Source organism: Acanthopagrus latus, chromosome 18 (assembly GCF_904848185.1).
Source record: "Acanthopagrus latus isolate v.2019 chromosome 18, fAcaLat1.1, whole genome shotgun sequence".
In the NCBI taxonomy this organism is placed as follows: domain Eukaryota; kingdom Metazoa; phylum Chordata; class Actinopteri; order Spariformes; family Sparidae; genus Acanthopagrus; species Acanthopagrus latus.
Window position 1 is genome coordinate 26,230,331 of NC_051056.1, and position 18,668 is coordinate 26,248,998.

An 18,668-nucleotide genomic window follows, 5' to 3' on the forward strand; every position below is an offset into this window, starting at 1 on the left:
GTAAACATGCACTAGTTCATCGTCAAAGTGTGAAAGGTTGACAAGAAGGATGCATAAATAGAAGCTGCAGGCCCATCATTGTCAACATGCCAACTGCTCTCTGCAGAGAATCACAGACACACGGAGACCTCATTCTAGCAGGCCTCGCTGAAAGGGAAATGTGCCTAGACGACGATCACCAGCACAAAAATATGCGTTTGGAGAGGAAAAGGAGGGCACACGATGTGTGAAGGATTAATTTCCACTGAACAATATACATACTAAAAGCAGGTTTACCATAATAAGACCTCTGTTTTTACTGCTAATCGGCGTAGTCGTTTTTTAGACATAATGACCATGAGGTGGATGCAACTTTCAGAAAGCAAAGACAGCTTCATTCAAGGTGATAATAATGTGTGCCTGGTTTTTATTAACACAAACACTTTGATGAAACCTATTGCTCCACTATAATATTCCCACAGAGCAACACAGTGCATAGGTCTGCATTCTGCTGGTGTCTGCAAGCTGCTGCGAGGCTGGATTGAAGCGGCTGAGTGGGCTCTAATTCACGTAGTTAAAAAATGATCGTTTCGCAGGTAAAACTTAATCATAAAAACAGCATCTGTGGAGCCTCTGAATTTGTTTTTACGGTTTAAGTAAAGTGATAACACAGAAAGTTTGTTTTCTACTCAGATCATTTTATTTTGGGGACCTCAGGTTAGTTAAGAAAATGAGTCCAGTTGGATCACATTTGATGTGTGTTGTCAGGTAGCAGGCAGTTGGTACAGCTATAAAAAGGTGCTGTAAAACTCCCGGCTACAACCAATATGCTTCTGAACTTGATATTCCTCGGGTTGGGGATAAAAAAATGTTTCTCAGAGGTTCGTGTGGTGAAGGAGGCTGTTACACAACCTTACGACTACTTTTTCACACAGTGAAAACTGTATCATATAAAGTAGGCTGGAGAAAAGTTGACGGCAAACATGTTAAACTCAAAGTTCTTCACAGTTTCTCTGTGGTACCTGGGAGAAAATGCCTGGACTAAATAAAATGTTCAAATAACTTGTATTTTTCCTGGTTGTTTGTTTATTCCTATGTGCCTTATGCCAAGCTGCATTGTGCTCAAAGCGGCATGTGCCCTCTCCGGCTCTGTTCAAAGCTTAGTGGATATGACTGGGGTACTCGGTTGACATGTGGGTGCAGACACTTTCCCCAGACGGGGGCACTGACCCCGGCGGTGCCAGCCGAGCAGGCGGCCAGAGGGGCCCGCTACTCTTCACAAATGCCTTAGAGAAACAAAGTCCAGATGCTCTACCATGCTCCGGCTCTTGACACACTCGGCATGCTGCTCGTGACATTGTTTCATACGCGGCAATAAAAAATATCCTGCTGTGATGAGCCATCTTCCTCTGCTTCAGACGGAGGCATTAGTTTGGCTTTATTCGACAGTGTTCAACAGTTATTTCCAGGGAAGTAAAGTGATTTAGTAAATGTTGAACATCTGGTCAGTTCAAGAGAATATGGAAATCCACTTAGAGCAAATTAAAACAAATGGGGTGACCGGGTAATGATTTCATAAGCAATTTCCTACATTAGGATTTCTAATACTTCACACGGAAAACACGTTTAGCTCCGCACTTGTCTCATCTATCAATCATGCTTGTTGAAGAAGTCCACACGCCAGTGCACTTTCAGTTTAATCTCAAGTTTTATCAACTGGGAAATGGGAGGAAAATCATTTCTCTCTCTGTCTCTCTCTCTCTTTCTCTATCTCTTTCTCTCACACCAGTTTCCTAAAAGCATTTTTTCTGTTTCCCCTCCCCCTCCCCCCGCCCCTGCCCACCCACCCTGGTGCCATCCTGGCAAAAGCTAAATGAATTAAACTCTCATTAAATATGCATTTCATTGTTAATCATTTGCAAGCGGAGAGGATTAGGTCGCAATTTGTGGAATGACAGAAAATCTATCCTTTCTCAAAAATAGCCTCTTGAAATTGCATTAAACACAATAGTATGATCCATCAAATGGTTTTTTAAGCAAGATAATGAGTAAATCAGTAAATCCATAAAACATAAATTATTGACCTGTATATTAATTCTCATAATACAATGGCCATATGTTTACCCCATCTGTTCACACTAATGGATTTCTAAAACGTACAATATTTAAGTGAACAGTTCTGTCCGTCAATCTATCTATCCATTTGTCTATCTATCTATCTATCTATCTATCTATCTATCTATCTATCTATCTAGTCACGATTGTGATGAAAAAAATAATGAGGACAAGAACAGGCAAATCAACTTCATTGCAGCGCTCCAATTAGCCTCTGACCTTCTAAAACCTAGATTAATGTGAAAACTGTTTTGGCCGTGATTAATTAATGGTAAGAGGAATTTGCGTGGTACACTACCTTTAGTTTCATCAACCTTCACAGAGAACACGGCGGATGCTTGACATGAAAAATTGATGCGCAAAGTCTCCTCAAATAACTAACTCCTCGAAAATATCTGAAGCACACATAGAATTTTAGAGCAGAATGGAAGCCAAGACTCTCAAGCCAAGGCTGTCAAACCGGAGAGGAGTAGAGGCAGAGAAAGAGGAAGATGTGCGACGAGAAAACACTGACTCTCCTGCTATGTGTGTTCCAACCAAACAGCTTAAAGAGAGAAACTGTGAGAGAACACAAGGAGTACAGCGAGCTGCTGTAACCTCCAACCTGCTTCTGGCTCAGATTCGTTCCCATTCACAGGATCCATTTAAATAGCTCCGCGCTGGATTGTCCTTTCTCTGATTTCATTTCACATAGAGAGAAAAGTTAGTACACAAAAAGGAGCTATTCAAGGTTTAATGAAAATGTGTAGTCAATGCAGGTAAGAACCTTGACAGGCGGAAAAGCAGACTAGCTTCCATACCGTATGAATTTAAAAGTGTGTATTTCATAACTGCCAAGGTCAGTGTGATCGCGACAGTCCGATGAGCTAGGTGTTGGTGTGGAGGACAATCCCCGCTATCTCCAAGGCTGCAGGCGACGCTGCCCATGTCATCCTCATGTTTTATTTATGCGAGTCATATTACGGCATTCAGAAACCGAGATCAAAATCTGCTCTGGCAGAAATATTTAATATCATACCTACTTTCTCAACCCCTTCTCCATCTGGTTAGCCAGACTGAGAGAGAGGGGTAGACAGCCTCCTTCAGCGCAGCCATGTTGGATTATTAAAAGTGAAGCTTTCAAAGAGGTCACTTCTCATGAAAAAAAAAAAAAAAGAAAAAAAATTGAAGCATGCATCAATTATCTTGGAGAGCTTGTGGCATACTGAAGACTGTCTTGTCACATTTCCCAACGTGGCTGAGCTACAGAGAGGTCCTTGGCTGGCGCTGACATTTAGAAGCTGGTGAATTGTGGAAATCCCAGTCTGTTTGTCAGAAAAATGGACAAAAGGCCGCAGTGACTGCTCGCAAAAGCCCCTTCAGCCTTGAAATTCCTTCACAATGTCATTGGCATAACTAGATGCAGGAATACGGCTCTGGCGCTCTAATTTTTCATGTCTGAACAACTGCAACTCACACTAATCAATACACGGTTTACTGGCATCGCTGGGGGACAATAGAGTGATTCCAATGATTCACGACAATAAATATAGCAGGCTGCCTGTAAACAGTCTCAGACTGGAGGAGTAATCGTTTTCTGTTGCATTGCTTGCACATGATCAGTGATGAACGAATAACAGCAGCAGGATCGTGTTAGAGCTGGAACCTACAGAGCAACTTTCAGCCTCTTTCATAAGTCAACCTCAGCCACCTATCAGATATGACCTATTTTTTGTGCCACTGCTGAGTCTATGAGGGAGCAAATAAACTATTTGTGTTTACTGATTAATGCTGTTCAATAACTGGTTCCACTGCCAAATTATAACATAGATATTTATGACTTTAAGAATCCCATTTGTAGAAAGTCAAATTTCCATTTCTATTTTTGATTATAAAGCAGCTGTAATTGCTATTTGCCATAAATACTGTGAAGAATCACAACATGCTCACAGTCCGTGTTCAGAAACTGATGGCACGACTCTACAGTTTCTGCCTTCAGCAATGTCCTCAAGCACGGCTGTGGTTACAAAAACACAGGCAGTGCATATCAGAAATGCAGTGGGTGTGGCCTGCTCAGGCTTGTGAAGCCTGACCAGTCAGAGCAGGCTTTTCCAGTAGGGCGGTCTTAAAGCGACAGGAGCTTAAACAGAGCATTCAGACTTGGGATAGACCGATTGTCGGTGGCTGATGTTCAGCATTTTCCAGGCATTGGTCTCTGTATTTTTGTGTCTGATTGCCAATAAAATTAATTAATCTGATGGACCATCGTTCATCTGTCACTCTGTGGTATCGCTCAATGTCTCAACATAGATATTTATGACTTTAAAGGTCCCATATTGGATATTGCTATAGCTCTATCTGATTGGTTATTGGTTATAGGTCCCATGTGACATCCTATCAACACTAATCAATCTAATTCTTTAAAGTAACTAAATATATGAGATGAATGTAGAGTACAAAAGTAGAAAATGTAAACCTCTAAACTGTTCTCAAGGATGGCACTCAGGTAAATTGTATTAACTTACATTCCCTCACTGGATATTCTAAATTTTGAGACCAAGATTTTTACTTTAACTGCAAATGTATATTGGAAGCCAGTATTGGTTATCATTCTCCTCGATTACTAATATTCGGTATCTGTATTGGCTCTGAAAAAAAGATTCCAAATTCAGACGGAGGACGAACAGAGAAATATAGCTGCAGGAATGAGCAGTGTGACAAAAATGCTTTTGCTTTTTTGATTGTTAAAGCATGTACACATTTACTGGTAGACACCCAAAAGTATAAAATACAAGCTTTAAATGTGCTACCTGTTTAGAAATATATGTGCATGTTACTATAGGAGAGAGTGTTTCTGTCTATGTGAGCAAAATATACCGTGGACTAAAAAAAAAAAAAAAAAACAAGCTAAAAGTAGCATAATCTGCCTGTTGTTTGGTAGCAGAGCACCGGCTATGGGAGTAAGTATAAGATTCCTTCACAGCCGAACGAAAAAAAGAAAAGATGACTCCCCCCACTCCTACACATTATCCTCTTTCCTTCAGAGTTCAAATCTGTGTGAAACACAATTCCCTGAAACCCCCTTCTCCACCCTCCTGTTCTCCTCCTCCCAACTCCCCACCTGCCTGCGCGTCTCTGCCTCTGTGGTGGCGCGGGGAGAAGTGGCATACCTTTGTTCATGTCAATCAGCTGCTTCTTCTTCTGCTGGCGCTCCTGCTTCTCGCGCTCTGCTTTCTCCTTCGCCAGCTTGGCTCTCTTGATCTTCTCCTCCATCTCCCTCTTCTTGTGGTTCTCCTTCACTGCTTCCTGATGAGGCACGCGCGCGCACACACGCACAGACACACACACACAGACACACACACACAGACACACACAGATAAAATCAGAATGTAGCTCCTGCCACCACCACTCTTTTTACTGCCGTTGCTACTGTATAGTGTTCAGATGCAGCAGCATGCCATCAGCAAATTCTTATTCAGAGAAGAGTTTGATAGTTAGAGATAAGCTGCTGGAAAAAAAACAAAAAACAATGCATCATGCCTTGTGTATGGACGTGTATGTGTAAGGAAGGCGTCTGCACTGTTTTACATATTTTCAATAATGCAGTTGATTCATTATCACTCATACATCAATGTGGCACTTTATAAATATAAATATATGTATGAAATGCGAGATGATCGGCACATATATGTACCATGCCAGTATATTTCCTGTTCCTGCTGCTACTGTTGTTTTTTTTCCTCCTTTCTTCTTTTTTTCATGCTATGTCTCCCTTATATTGTCAGTCTCTGAGGAGGTGGAAAGAGATATCATCCTTCTCCTCCTCCTCCTTCGTGACCGGCTGAAATGTCAGGAAGGAGTCAGAGAAAGAGAGATAATCAACGGTGGAGATTCAGCCTTTACAAATGTGTCAGTTTGTTCTTGTGCCAACAGAGAGTAAGATGCAACCGTGTGACCTTTGGAGACAACAGAATGTTCTCTCATCCCGGGCCTGTGGCGCAGCCCTTGACAGGACCCATCATAGGTGTTAGTGTGCGAGAGGTCATACCGTATGTGTATACATGCATATGAGCCTACGTGCCGGTGCTGGAGTCCATGGGCATTCTCTGCACTTCTTCTCATCAGCGGTGTTCCCCCCCTGTTATGTATGCATATGTGTGTGTGTGGTAGTAAGTGAAGGCATGGCCCTGTCTGTGCACTGATATAATAAGTGGCGACAGTAGCCCCACCATCTAATGCCCCTGTGGTCGTGATGTGTGTGCCGTGTTGGCAGCTAAGACAGAAGGATTACAGGGATTGTGGGGAAGGAACAAGGAAAGAGCAGCTCATCATGCCAGTCAATAGTAGAGCTTTGCTCCATGTCCAAGGACACGAGCCCTTATTGTCACTGTCTCCTTGTTGGATGACAAGGGCAACGAGACAGAGCGAGCGGGCGAGCGAGGGAGAGAGCAAGAGAGAGAAGGAGGTAATGGAGAAGTTTTTGTCTTATGAAAATGTAGGAAGAGATGTTTTGCCTCGTCAGCAGCCAGAAGTCGATGAACACTCTCAAATCAACCTACATTTTATCACCACATCAAGGTTGTGTAAACGATACAGCTACACTCTATAAGGGCTATTGACTGTGTGCACTTTGCTGCTGTTTTGAATTAAAGTGGATGAGAGCCGTGCTCAGACGCAGTAAAGAAACGGTTAACTAGCGCATTTAGTTTAAGTGACGAGCAGCTCCGGCAGCACGTATCAAATTGATTTCCGTCCTCATCCACTGACAGGACTCAATTCATTTTGGAAGCAATATCGCCGCAGTTCTCAACATCTACAGCATAGTAGAGTTGTGTGAGATAAGTTATGCAGATTACAAATAAAATCCTGCCGGCAAAACTTATTTTAAACAAACAACTAATTCTGACAGTAAACATGATTATGCAACGTACTTATGTTGCTCTAATCACACAGCACCACTAATTACCATAGCAACAAATATGTTTCACAGATCTCCTGTTTCTCCCCATTGCCCGAACCGTTCTCTTTGATGGCGCCTTATTTTGCCGTTGGCAACAACCGATTGTATCAGGTCTCATTTTCTTGCCAACTCTGTATATTGTAGGAGGACATACAAGAGATAAACAATCCTCGTGGGGGGTGTTTTAAAAAAAAATATTCAGTGCAGAAAAAGCAGATTTAAATCTCAGTGGAAAAATAGACAAAAGATCTGGTTTCTCTCAACTGTCTCAGCTACATTTTCAGAAAAAAAATCCATGCATCTCATTCTGTCTCTTGAGTACTCTTATTTACACAAGATCATAGTACGAAATTTAGAATGTTGACCGTGAAAAATAAGTTATTTTTGGCCACCACACTCAACCAGGGGTGGAAAAATATCGGCCCCCTAGTATATCACTGTGAAAATCTACCTACCTACCTACCTACCTACCTACCTACCTACCTACCTACCTACCTACCTACCTATCTATCTATCTATCTATCTATCTATCTATCTATCTATCTATCTATCTATCGTTTTTGGTCTTAAAACATGAGACAATTTATGTTATTATAGCAAAAATCTAATCGTATTACTTTTGAATAACAGTTTCATTCATTAACGAAATCAGCATTTATGGGTCTTCTGGAGGTTTCAGCCACATCTCATGGTCTTCTTCAGTGAATAACACTTGTTTATGTGTCTTTATTGCACAGCTACAGTCAGGTGGTAACAGGTATTTCTATTATTAAGAATTCCCAGTTAATGAGGATGCTATTTTCTAAAAAGTTGTGAAGAACCCCATGAAAATATATTTTTAACTAAATGCAACCAATTACTTTAATGCAGTAAGGCACATAAGTCAGGAGGTTGTTTGCAAACAAAATAATCCAACAAAAAAAAAAAAAGAAAAAAGCTCTGCAATAAAATTAATAAAGATTAAAGTCGGTCACAGAGCTTTAGAAAAATAAAAAAAAAAAGTAGAAAAAATAACAAAAAAGACTCACATCAGAAGTGGAGCAACACTTCAAACCAACCCAAAGGTCAAAAGATTTTTTCTCCCCTATGATTATCTCCCATGATAGACCATCCTCCGTGGCCTTGACTCTACCTACAGAACCTTAAATAATACATTGAAACCACGCAGTCAGGAGGCCATGTTTATGACTGGCTCTGTGCCCTGAATCCCTCTGGTGTAAAGTAGGAAAATGTGGTGCAGGTACTGTTCACATATTGCTCAGGGAGATATGCAAATGTTCAATTTGGAGCCTCAAAAAGACAGAACAGATGTGTGTTTTCTCACAATAGTACTTTGTCAACAACACTAGTGACAGGCCCCGTCCTTGTTTTCAGGCTGGTAGAGGCCATGAGATGCAGTCAGAGTATGTCACACTCGTGTTCTCCGGTGTGTCTAAGATGGAGATTATAAGTAGTCCTCCATCTATTACTGGCTGGAAACTGAATGCCGTGCAGCCCACAGGTCCAATCTACCAACAAGGGCCAGGCAGCATTTTTCCCCTTTCCAGGTCTGTTCTTTCAATAATTCATGAAATGTGTTTGCTGTTCTTCCTTGACCCTGCACAACACAATACATCTCCCACAGCATGGCTCCCCTCCCATGCATACAAGTTTGCCAGTCCAGTGAGGGAGCAAGTGAGTATTCTCCAACTGCTCAGTTGCACCAGTGATCTCACACAGAGTGTCACTTCTACATCTCATTTGAATTTTACAAACACTACAGCGCCTGGGCTTTAAGCAGCAAATGTGTTTATTAGCCATCTGTTACGCCGTGTGCCAGGACGTGAGGGGGAAATGGCTTCAAGAAGTTATAGGTTACAGATTGTGAGACTTCTGCTCCGTGGTATAGTTGTATTCCCACATTGATAGGTGACCTCCAGAATGTGCTGCAATGAGTTTTTATGACTCTCGACCTAGAGTCAGTAAAAAAAATAAAATTAAATAAATAAATAAATAAAATGCAGGGAGAAAGAAAAACATTGATTCAGCGGGAGGGTGGGGTGGCACTGTCGGGGGGCATCGTCTTCAACATTATCAGCGTGATTATGATAATTATTGTCATATTGTGAAGGAATTAGCGAGCTTTAGAAATATCAAATGGGCTCAGAAGTGGACGGATGCGCCCACACAAACAGACTCGCACACACCGAATCATCGTTTTAATCTCAAAGATGCTCTATCTCGCTACTTTGCGAACCCGGTCTGGGTCTTTTGGTCTTATTAGAAAGTCACTCAATTAACAAGGAAGACTGTTAGCTCATCCCAGCCCATCTGCTGCGCTTTGATAACTCATTAATGGAAAAAAAAAAAAAAAAAAATCCTCATCCCCCCATGCTCCTGGTCAGGATTACACATACAGGCCCTGCGATTGCATTTCACTCATACTCTATTTCAGAATATGGCAGCAGCATTAAATTAACAAATTGTTGGACTCTTCGAATACTGACTCCATGTGCTGAAATCAAATAATATTTCATTGGCCACGGGAAAGAGAAAAAAAAGAGAATAGGATGGGAGTGAGGGAGAGAAAGAGAATGAAACAGAAGGAAAATAGAGTTAATGGATTCTCTTATCAGTTACATTCAGTTCTGTGAGGACTGTCTGTCAATGCGTTTACTCAAATGCCTCATGTCGGTCGGGTGCATTAAGCCCTTGCTTTTTAGTAAAAGCAATTTAGGGTGACTGTATTGCAATGGAATTCTTTAATACTGCAGATGCTTTGTGCTGTGAATGCATTACAAAGGGCAGTGCAACAGAGGGAAGTTAGCGAAGATGTTTTGTCTGAGACAAACAACTCAATGTCACAATATTGAAATAAAAAGTCTGCGGCACACTGCGCATATCAAGAAGTTAAATTCAGGGCTCTTCTTTTAAATTATTAGCTGCCAAAGCGTCAGAGTGTTCGCTGAGATTTGCCATTCGGAACAAATCAGTGATGGTTAATGTGGGTCGACTTCGTCAAAGATAAATAACTAAAAAAAAAAAAAAAAAAAAAAAAGTCCTTCCCTGACAAGAAAAAGCTGAGGAGGAAGCTGCGAAGGAGCCAGCTCAGTTGTTTTCACAGGGTAAGAAAATAAAAACAACATTCGAGTAGAAACAAGCATTGATTCCTTGCACTCCGCAAGCAGATGGGATTAGCCTTTCTGTCAGCAAACCGAAGAGCCAAAAACTATAAATAATATCTGAAGAATGTGGTGATTAAAGGATTGTTTTTATATGAATACATTAACTTATAACCAGCCCCCCCATTTTCAACCACACCACAGCACTTTATCCCACTCACTCTCCTCCCCCTTATCCATAGCAGGAAAGTTTAAATCAGTAATAAAATATTCATACGCAGCTATTTGCTTGAGAGAATAATTTATTTTCTTGGGTGGATGCCTCTTTTAGAGATATGCAACTCTGGAATCCTTGGGGGAGCGTTGCGTTGTGTGCTGGTGCACTTTGATCAGCGGGAATGAAAAGTTGGTTTCAGATGGGGATCAGAGTAGAGAGGGGAGAAGGATTCAGACAAGGAGACTTTGTCATTCACATTAATGGATTGTGAAGACTGCGAGCGTGCCTTCTGGACACCATGTCATCGTCCTGACACCGGGACTTGTTTTAGGCGGATGGGGGCAAAAGAAAGATGGATCGACTGCAGAAGGTGGAAAAAGCAAAGACTCTTGACACGTTTTAAAATGTGTTTTTCTGGGAATTAAAGAAATGCTCGCTTTGTTCTGGCATGATGTTTTCATTGACATTAATTTTGCCTCCTCAACGACTCATCTGCTTTGACCTGTGCTCTTTATTTGCTGCTATCACTGCAATCCTAACACCAGCATGAGGTAGAAGGAATTTGATTTTTTTTTACTCTCATGCTTCTCACTCGTGTATGCTCTTTCTTCTATGATGGCCAAAAAAAAAAATGTTTACATATTAGAATGTGAGGGTCAACATACAGAAAAGAGAGTTTAGCTTCCTTTTTGTATAGAGAACATACCCTTGAATTTTAGTTGAAGGAAATATTACACGTTCTACACAAACTTTTCTTCCAGACGTACGGAAAATTATTTCAAACTCTCAGGTGGGAGGTAAAATGCTCTTTCATTAAGTCTTAAAATCTTAACCTCCTCTCTAGGCTCATTAACGGCAACAAAATCCAGTAAGATCTGCAATGCCCCGGGGTGACATCGCATGCACGCACACACAAGCAGCCGCAAGCTAATGAAACTCCAGTTTAACAGGTTAAGAAGCATGCCCGAGCCTCTTTTATCAGTAAGACACTGACATTACACATTCCCCTATTCTCAGCATTTCTACTTTCAAATAATATATTCTGATATAATATATTCTAATCTGTTTTATAACTTTGGCTTCTTCTTACAGCCCCCAGTCAGTACTTATAAAAGAGGGAAAAGTTCACAAGCATCCTGTCTTAAAAAGATAACTTTACGTTCTGCAGATTTAAGCGTCTGACGCTGTGTGCTCAGGTAAATGCCATGACTCATTTTTCTGTTACACCCATTTGGATTTACAGGACAGTATATGGTATGTAGGCATGGATGCAGCAACCAGGGGTGTGATGCAGAGAGAGACAGAGTGACTACTTGTGATCAGATCTCACTTCTCTGCTCTGTATGCAAAAACGGACACAGAGGCATTTTTTACACAAAGAAATAAGGTACATAATGTAAACATATGCCAATTTCACAAAAAAGCCCAAGTAACTAAGAATCTGACATTGACAGCGTTTCACAAAGTTGAGTGAATTTCTAAGGGAGTCTGGGGAGTTAAAAAAGTATGCTTGTGTTTACGGTTGGCCCCCGCTGTAGTGCCAAGCCTTCTGAAATTGTTGATAATTCTTATCAGGAACTATTAGGTATAAGTTATCCTGGCCAGTAAAATCTAAACAATAATCCCGGATGTTGTGTATTTCCAGTGACGTCATTATATATACTGACCCCTCAGTGCCGCTGACTGGGATTGACTTCCCGCGTCCCTGCGTGTAGGTGGAAAAGATGCCTTGTGAGTTTTCTATCCATAAAATCTATAATACAATGAACACGTTCTGTATTCACAGGATGTACTTTAAGCAAAACGAAGTCTCTCATTTGGGAAATTGTGTGACTATATCTGCATATGATATCTTTTGAGATTTAAAGCACATGCCAGCATGTTGACTGGACCCAAAATACTTTGAATAACGGCCCCAAAGGAAACAAACACTTCTTGAGCACCATTTTTACCCAGAAGAAGGGCAACTTATAACATATTACCATTCATACATTATGAAATAGGGGGACTTAGTGTTACTGAGACTAAGATGGTGTTGAAGAAAGTTAAAAAAAAAGGAGGTTATGTCAGCGATAATGGAAGAAACATCTCTGGCAGACACAGTGGCATTATGACCTACTAAAAGATGACATATGGAAGGAAATCACACAGCGGGTGAGCGCGGTTTCATTCTTGCAGAGGAACAGTGCAAGAACTTAAAAGAAAGACTGAAAGCGTGTCAGGGCCAACCGAGGGAATACAAAGACCAAAATAAGTGGCCAGGAAGAAATGTTGCACTCTAACAAACCAAAAACTTTCTGGCATTTTTATGATGTGGAAAAGTGAAAATCACCCCCGGAACTGAAACTAGCGGCTGAATGGCTGAATAAAATGTGTCTAACCTAACTGTGCGAGGAAAATAACCCTGATAGTGTCAAAGCAACATTTTCAGGGTTAACTCACCTCGGGGCCATGTTTTTTTTTTGTATTCTTTTTTACAGCCAGCCAGAGTTAAGAACTGGAGGTGTGGAGTTTGCAAGCTACGGGCATTTTTTTTTTCGTTGAGGGGGGTTTAGTTAAAACCTGAGATTATAACGTTATAATATGTTTGCACTTGCTCTCACCATCGAGCAGGACGCACTGGAAGTTTGATGAAAATGCGCGCATGTTTAACACATAACTTCTGTTCTTGTTCGTAACACATTGGGTGTCTTTGAACACCCGATGTGTGTGAGTGAGCGAAAGTGTGTGCAGTGTGTGTGCATGTGTGGGTGGTGGCTTCTGTCAGTCCCTGTGCGTGTGTGTGTGTGTGTTTGTATATGTGTCTACTTTGAAGAAACAGTAAAGACTAGACTCTTTATGTACATGCACACAGCATTATAAACTCTATACTCACCATGAAGAGGATGCGGAAGTTGGCCAGTTCTCCAAAAAAATCCTCCACGCTGACTACTTGTGGGTCAAAGGAGAAATAGCTGCCGATGCTCTCGTAGAGCTTTTGCATGTTCTTGTGCATCGTGGACAGTTTTTCGTACTGCTCCCGGGCATGCTTGCAGAAGCCGTGAGAAGGAAGGGGTTAAGGGAAAAAAAGTAGAAAAACATGTCTCACACATGGATGGACAGAACATATTTAGAAGCTACTGTAATCAGCACCATTATGACACCTCGCAAATATGTTCACCTGTGGGAAAAAAAACAAAAAAAAACAGGGCACTCTGAGAAATGATCACTTCAGTGGCTTCGTAGCATTCAAAAAGCTCACCTTGGTCAAGGTCAGCAAAACAAAACACTGGATAAAGAAGGGTCAGAGACAATATAATGTGCCATTACAATAACCTCTCCAACTCACTTTGGAGTCAATGGCACGGTGAGCTAATAGCTGCAGCCCTGGAGTAATGGAAAGGTGTTTTGTAGTCAGCAGCATGACACAGATGGTTGCTGGAAAAGCTGATTGCAGTCATTGTTCTATTGTTTCTCCCAACAACAGTGGGGTCAGGTTGTTTTGAACCTCACAGCTCACGTCGCACTGTGTAATTTACTGAACAGGCGGAGCACTTTTCTCCTGGTGAATGGCTATTGACAGCCGGCATCAGTTAAGCATTATCACAGCAGCCACTGACCTCATGGAGACTGTGCCTGGACACTCCGAGACTCACATGGACTGGGTGGGATGAGGAGGATTCGACTTCACACAGGACACGCGCATTATACAACTTGTTTGCAACACGAGGATGAAAAGATGCGATGGTGTAAACTCCACCCGCAGCAGCCTCAGTGCATCAGCACCGGTGTCCACCTGCTGTGTCTTCAATCATTTTGATCATCCTTTTTTTTTTTTTTTTTTAAGAGGCTGTAGTTTTTATGGCTATAATATCTGGAATGGCTCAAAGATAATCACTATAATATGGAATTACATTAAAACAACTTTGGTTTTATTCCAATAGCACTGGCCATCAGTTCTATTGGTTATAATAACGCTGTAATACCAGTCATTTCTGAGATCTGGAGATGTGCTGACTAGCTTCAAGTATGCTCAACAGAGCAACAAACATGAGCAGCCAGAGGATCAGAAAGATTAAAAAAAACAAGCTGAAGCTTTGGACGGATTAGCTACCACTTTATCTCAGGACAAAAACAAAGGGAACACAACTGTAATTGTTTCACTAACAATTCCTTATTGCACAGGAAAACCTTACGTCTTAAGAAATTGCCAAGACCAGACCAAGAACGGAAAACCAAATTGTACCTAACAATAGTTTTCCTCAAGTTTAAAAATATATGTTTCCATCTAACTTTAGACAAACTTTTGAAATCTCCCCCAAAAAGAAACACACAGAAAAATCGACTGGTGTGGATCAACTAGGATGTGCAGGGAGTCGCTGTACCAGAAGTTGGCAGTACTGGTTAGTTATGCATGGCTGGAATGAACAGAGTAGAAGAAAATAGAAGTAGCAAATAAAAAAAATACAACAAAAACAAAACAAAACAAAACCAAATTAGTCAGACAATAATCCCCAGCGAAAATGAAGAATAAGAATCCAAACTTTTCACCTTGGCCATTTACTATTCATCGGCAATTAAGTGCATAAAGACAAAAAACACCTCAAGTGAGCAAAAATGACATTGAAATTTTGCTGTTCTCATCAATCGTATCTATTCTTTTTACTGGCATATAAAAATAAGCCGATGGAAACTCAGCTAACATCTGTGTTTTGGACTCATGCAGAGTTAGGCGCCTTTTCAATATATAGTAAATGTACTTAAACCCTTTTAAATACATAATATTTTTCTTCTATGTGAATGCATGTAAATGCAATTTATTGTTTAAGCGTCTGTGGTTCCATGTGTGTAATTCTGAATGGCTGTTCAGTGAAGGGATTTGTACGGCCAGACATAATGTTTTTAATAATAACCATAAATTGGGATGAATACAAATTTATTCTTCATATTAATTGTGTTTGATCTGTACATCTTATTCTGATGTATTCTCCGTGTTAAATTAATAAATAACTTGGTGCTGCGACACAGAGAGGTCTGATCCAAATTGTACTTTGCCTCTACATGTTTTTGCGAACTGCTAAGGCTGCAGCTTCTTGCTCCCTGCGTCATCAGTACAGTTATAAGCAATTAGTGCCCATAAGCAGTCGCCTTGGCAACATACACAGGCTGGTGGTCTGCGACTGTCGAGGGCTAAACAGTTCAATCGAGATGTTCTTTGTGAGCGATCGTGTGAAAGCCACCGTTTTTTTTCTACAATGCCATTTGTGTCCTGTGCGTTTGTTCTGTCATCTTGTTAGACTTCCATGTTGAGGTCCAGGGATTTCTCTGCGTCCCTATGCACGTTATTAACTCGCACTGTTGTTCCGCATGTGTATATAAATAAAACATTCACATGTGAGTGCATGTGAGTGATGTATCTGCACTCTTTCTGTACATACGCAGTGCATGTGTGTGAAAGGCCTTTTCATGTCGCGGGGGGGGGGAGAATAAAAGCACTGAAAGGGTGGGCTGGTTGGATTACCTCCCTGGAAGCTAGTGTTTACCAAAACACAGCAGCGATGGCGCAGTCCAGGTTAGCAGCGAGCCCACACACAAGGGCTCGATGGATGGACTCATCTTTCTGTCTTTCCTCTTCCCCGTCTCTATCTCCTCCTCTGCCTGGACCTGATTTATCCCCCCCTTGCTTCTGTCAGGCTGCCTTTATCTCTTCTTTTTGTCCGCCTCCCCCTCACTGCACTTGTGTGTGAAGACTCGGGGGGCCGACGGATGGATGTAAAAGTAAAAGTTAGCCAAAGAAAGATATCTTTTCAAACGTCCAAACTCCAGACAGAGCTGTACTGTATTTGTGTCTCGAAAATCTCTAAGTCTCAAAATGATCCCTGTACAGATAAAAAAAAATCCCTTTCTGGGGACCAATCTGCCATGAACAACGCCATATGGTGCAGTGTCATTTATTAGTGAAACAGAACTTCAGTGCCTCGCCCCAAAAAAAAAAAAAAAAAACACGATCGCAGCCGGAGTGCTAGACTGAGCTTCATTTGAAATGCACCCTCGCAACAATGCCTAATTGGTCAGAATAGAAAAACGGACTCCAAAGGATAAAGAGATAATTGTGAAATCATGAAAAGCATCCATATTCATAACACTGAACCGAACAATGGGAACAAGGATCATCAACAGGTTCGTGCCAAAAAAAAAAAGCGAAGCCAAATATCAACGCATCAATCTAGCAGCGAAAAGACGTGTTATTTTTCTACTCATTATCGGCATTTAGGTACAATATTGATTCCGCTTTGCAGCAGAGTCCACAGTGCCTTGAGCGCAGGAAATGTTCAGGCCACAAACTGTTGCCTCCCTCGTAGACGGGTAGTGAACAAACATTGAGGCAGTGGTTACTTTCGGTGCTTGTTGTGGCTTGTGGGTCTCTGTATTTCTGTTTCTCCCCATCTCGCTCTCTGTCGCTCTCTCTCCTTCTCTCCCAGTCACACACACACTCAAACACACATGTATGCACATGCACAGTGGTAGATGTGTCCCGCTGGGGACTGGACTGAGGCTGGCTGGGCTTTTGCTCCTTGTATTTCCACATCAAAGACGTGTCATATTGATGAAGCCTGACACACATTATCCTGCAGCAACACAACCGGTACGGTAGAGCCTTCATCAAACACACATGCAGACGCAGAACGAACAGGAAGAACACACCCGAACCCACACGCACACACACACATATATATATATAGTGCTTGAGCACACACTCACACACCCATTTTCTGTCTCTCTGTCAGACTGTCCGTTATTCTTTTCTTTCCATTCCACAGTTATTGTAGCCTTTATTGTATCTCCTTCTCCAAAGATAAATCCTCTTTTTTTCTACTTCTTTCTCCTTTCTTCCCATCTACCACGTTCTCTTTCTTTCAACACACTCCCCTTTATTATTCTCTTTCTACATTTCCCCTTGATATTCTCTCCATTAAATTCTCTCACTCAAACAAGAACTCCCGTTTCTTTCTCTCCTACTCGGAGTGAACTTTCACAAGTCTGCTGTCTGAGCCGTGTCTGTTATTCGCGTCGCTCGGGCTTGAAGCAGAGCAGGGAGCAGAGGCGATGGGTCTCAAGGTAAAGCATCGTGCAGCCTTTGGTCGCCCCGGCTCTGTTTGTCAGTCTCTGCTCTCCTCCTCTAGCTGTCCTCGGAGATGAGCTACCGCCTGCACTTCCTGTGCACTGAACCTCACCAACGCAGAGAAAGACAATTGCACCAAGGCTGCAGGGCTTAATGTTGCAAGCGCGGATGCTACAAAAAGATATCTGTGGAGTGCTTACTGGATTTTATGCTAATGATCAGATTAGAACACTTAATTTTGCAAATACAGGCATTTTATAGTTCTGCGCCTTGTCTTTCTTTAACTTCTGCAAAGGAATGCCTTTTTTTTAAGTCCTACTGCAGCAGCTGTTCAGAACACACTGTTTGGCACAGGTTATCTGCTAATGTGAAGTGTTTATGGATCCAGTCTTAAGCCTCCGGAACTGCTCATATCAAACAGGTTTGATATTTACAGTTCAAAATGTGGATCATCGCATCCGTACTTTCTGAGCTGGACCCCAACAACCTACGACAGAAGCCTCCCAGAGCAGCTGATGGTGCTGCCAAGCAACAGCAAACATTGTAGCCCTTGAGGCTAATGTTAGCTAGCATACTACTGTGGGCAGACACGTAAAATCTCAGCTCCACTTCTCACTGAAAAATAGAAAACCTGTATTGACCGTGTAACCCTGCTCATCATATTTAATCTCTTGCTTTTGTCTTTTCTCAACAGCAAGTCGATGAACCAAGCTAACCTGTATTTTGTTTACGTCTGCTTCCCCATGAGGTCACGTGAGAGCGCTTTAGTCTGTAGAAGCATGAAGACAGAGAGCTGAAGCCACATCGCCACTCCTGCACAGAGGGAACGATTCCTTGGTTTATAGTTAGATTTAAATGTGTGCGTTTACGTGGATGTTAGTATACTGTATTTTTTAAGAGTTACCCAATTTTTGATCATTTTTGGTTATGGTGTTTACTTGGAACGTGAAAAAAGGTGTTTTTAATCAAACCCCGGTGTACATGATAATAACACTAACTGGGTTTCTGATCATCTAGCCGCAGGTGTATCTTGATCTCTCACCATCTCAACCGCTGCTCTGTGCGCTCATGAACACACATTTCATTACATGCCACATTATCCTGGTCTCCACTAAGTACTCCAGGTGGCACATCCAGTTGTCTCAAAACTGGGATGAGGACTTATCCAGATTTCTGAAACCAGGCGATGACGTTTCCAGGTGCCAAACATAAACA

The 18,668-nt window shown here is 41.7% G+C and overlaps 1 protein-coding gene across 5 annotated transcripts in view; it reads right to left on the reverse strand.

Moving 5' to 3' along the window:
• The window catches only part of diaph2 (diaphanous-related formin 2), a 391,770-nt gene that overhangs the window by 58,276 nt on the left and 314,826 nt on the right, over positions 1-18,668 (reverse strand). For all 5 annotated transcript variants that reach the window (XM_037076294.1, XM_037076293.1, XM_037076295.1 and 2 more), the window contains 2 exons: positions 13,227-13,391; positions 5,244-5,379 (listed from right to left, as the gene is read on the reverse strand). In XM_037076294.1, the coding sequence (XP_036932189.1) occupies positions 5,244-5,379; positions 13,227-13,391 (301 nt within the window). The remainder of the gene's footprint in view (positions 1-5,243; positions 5,380-13,226; positions 13,392-18,668) is intronic.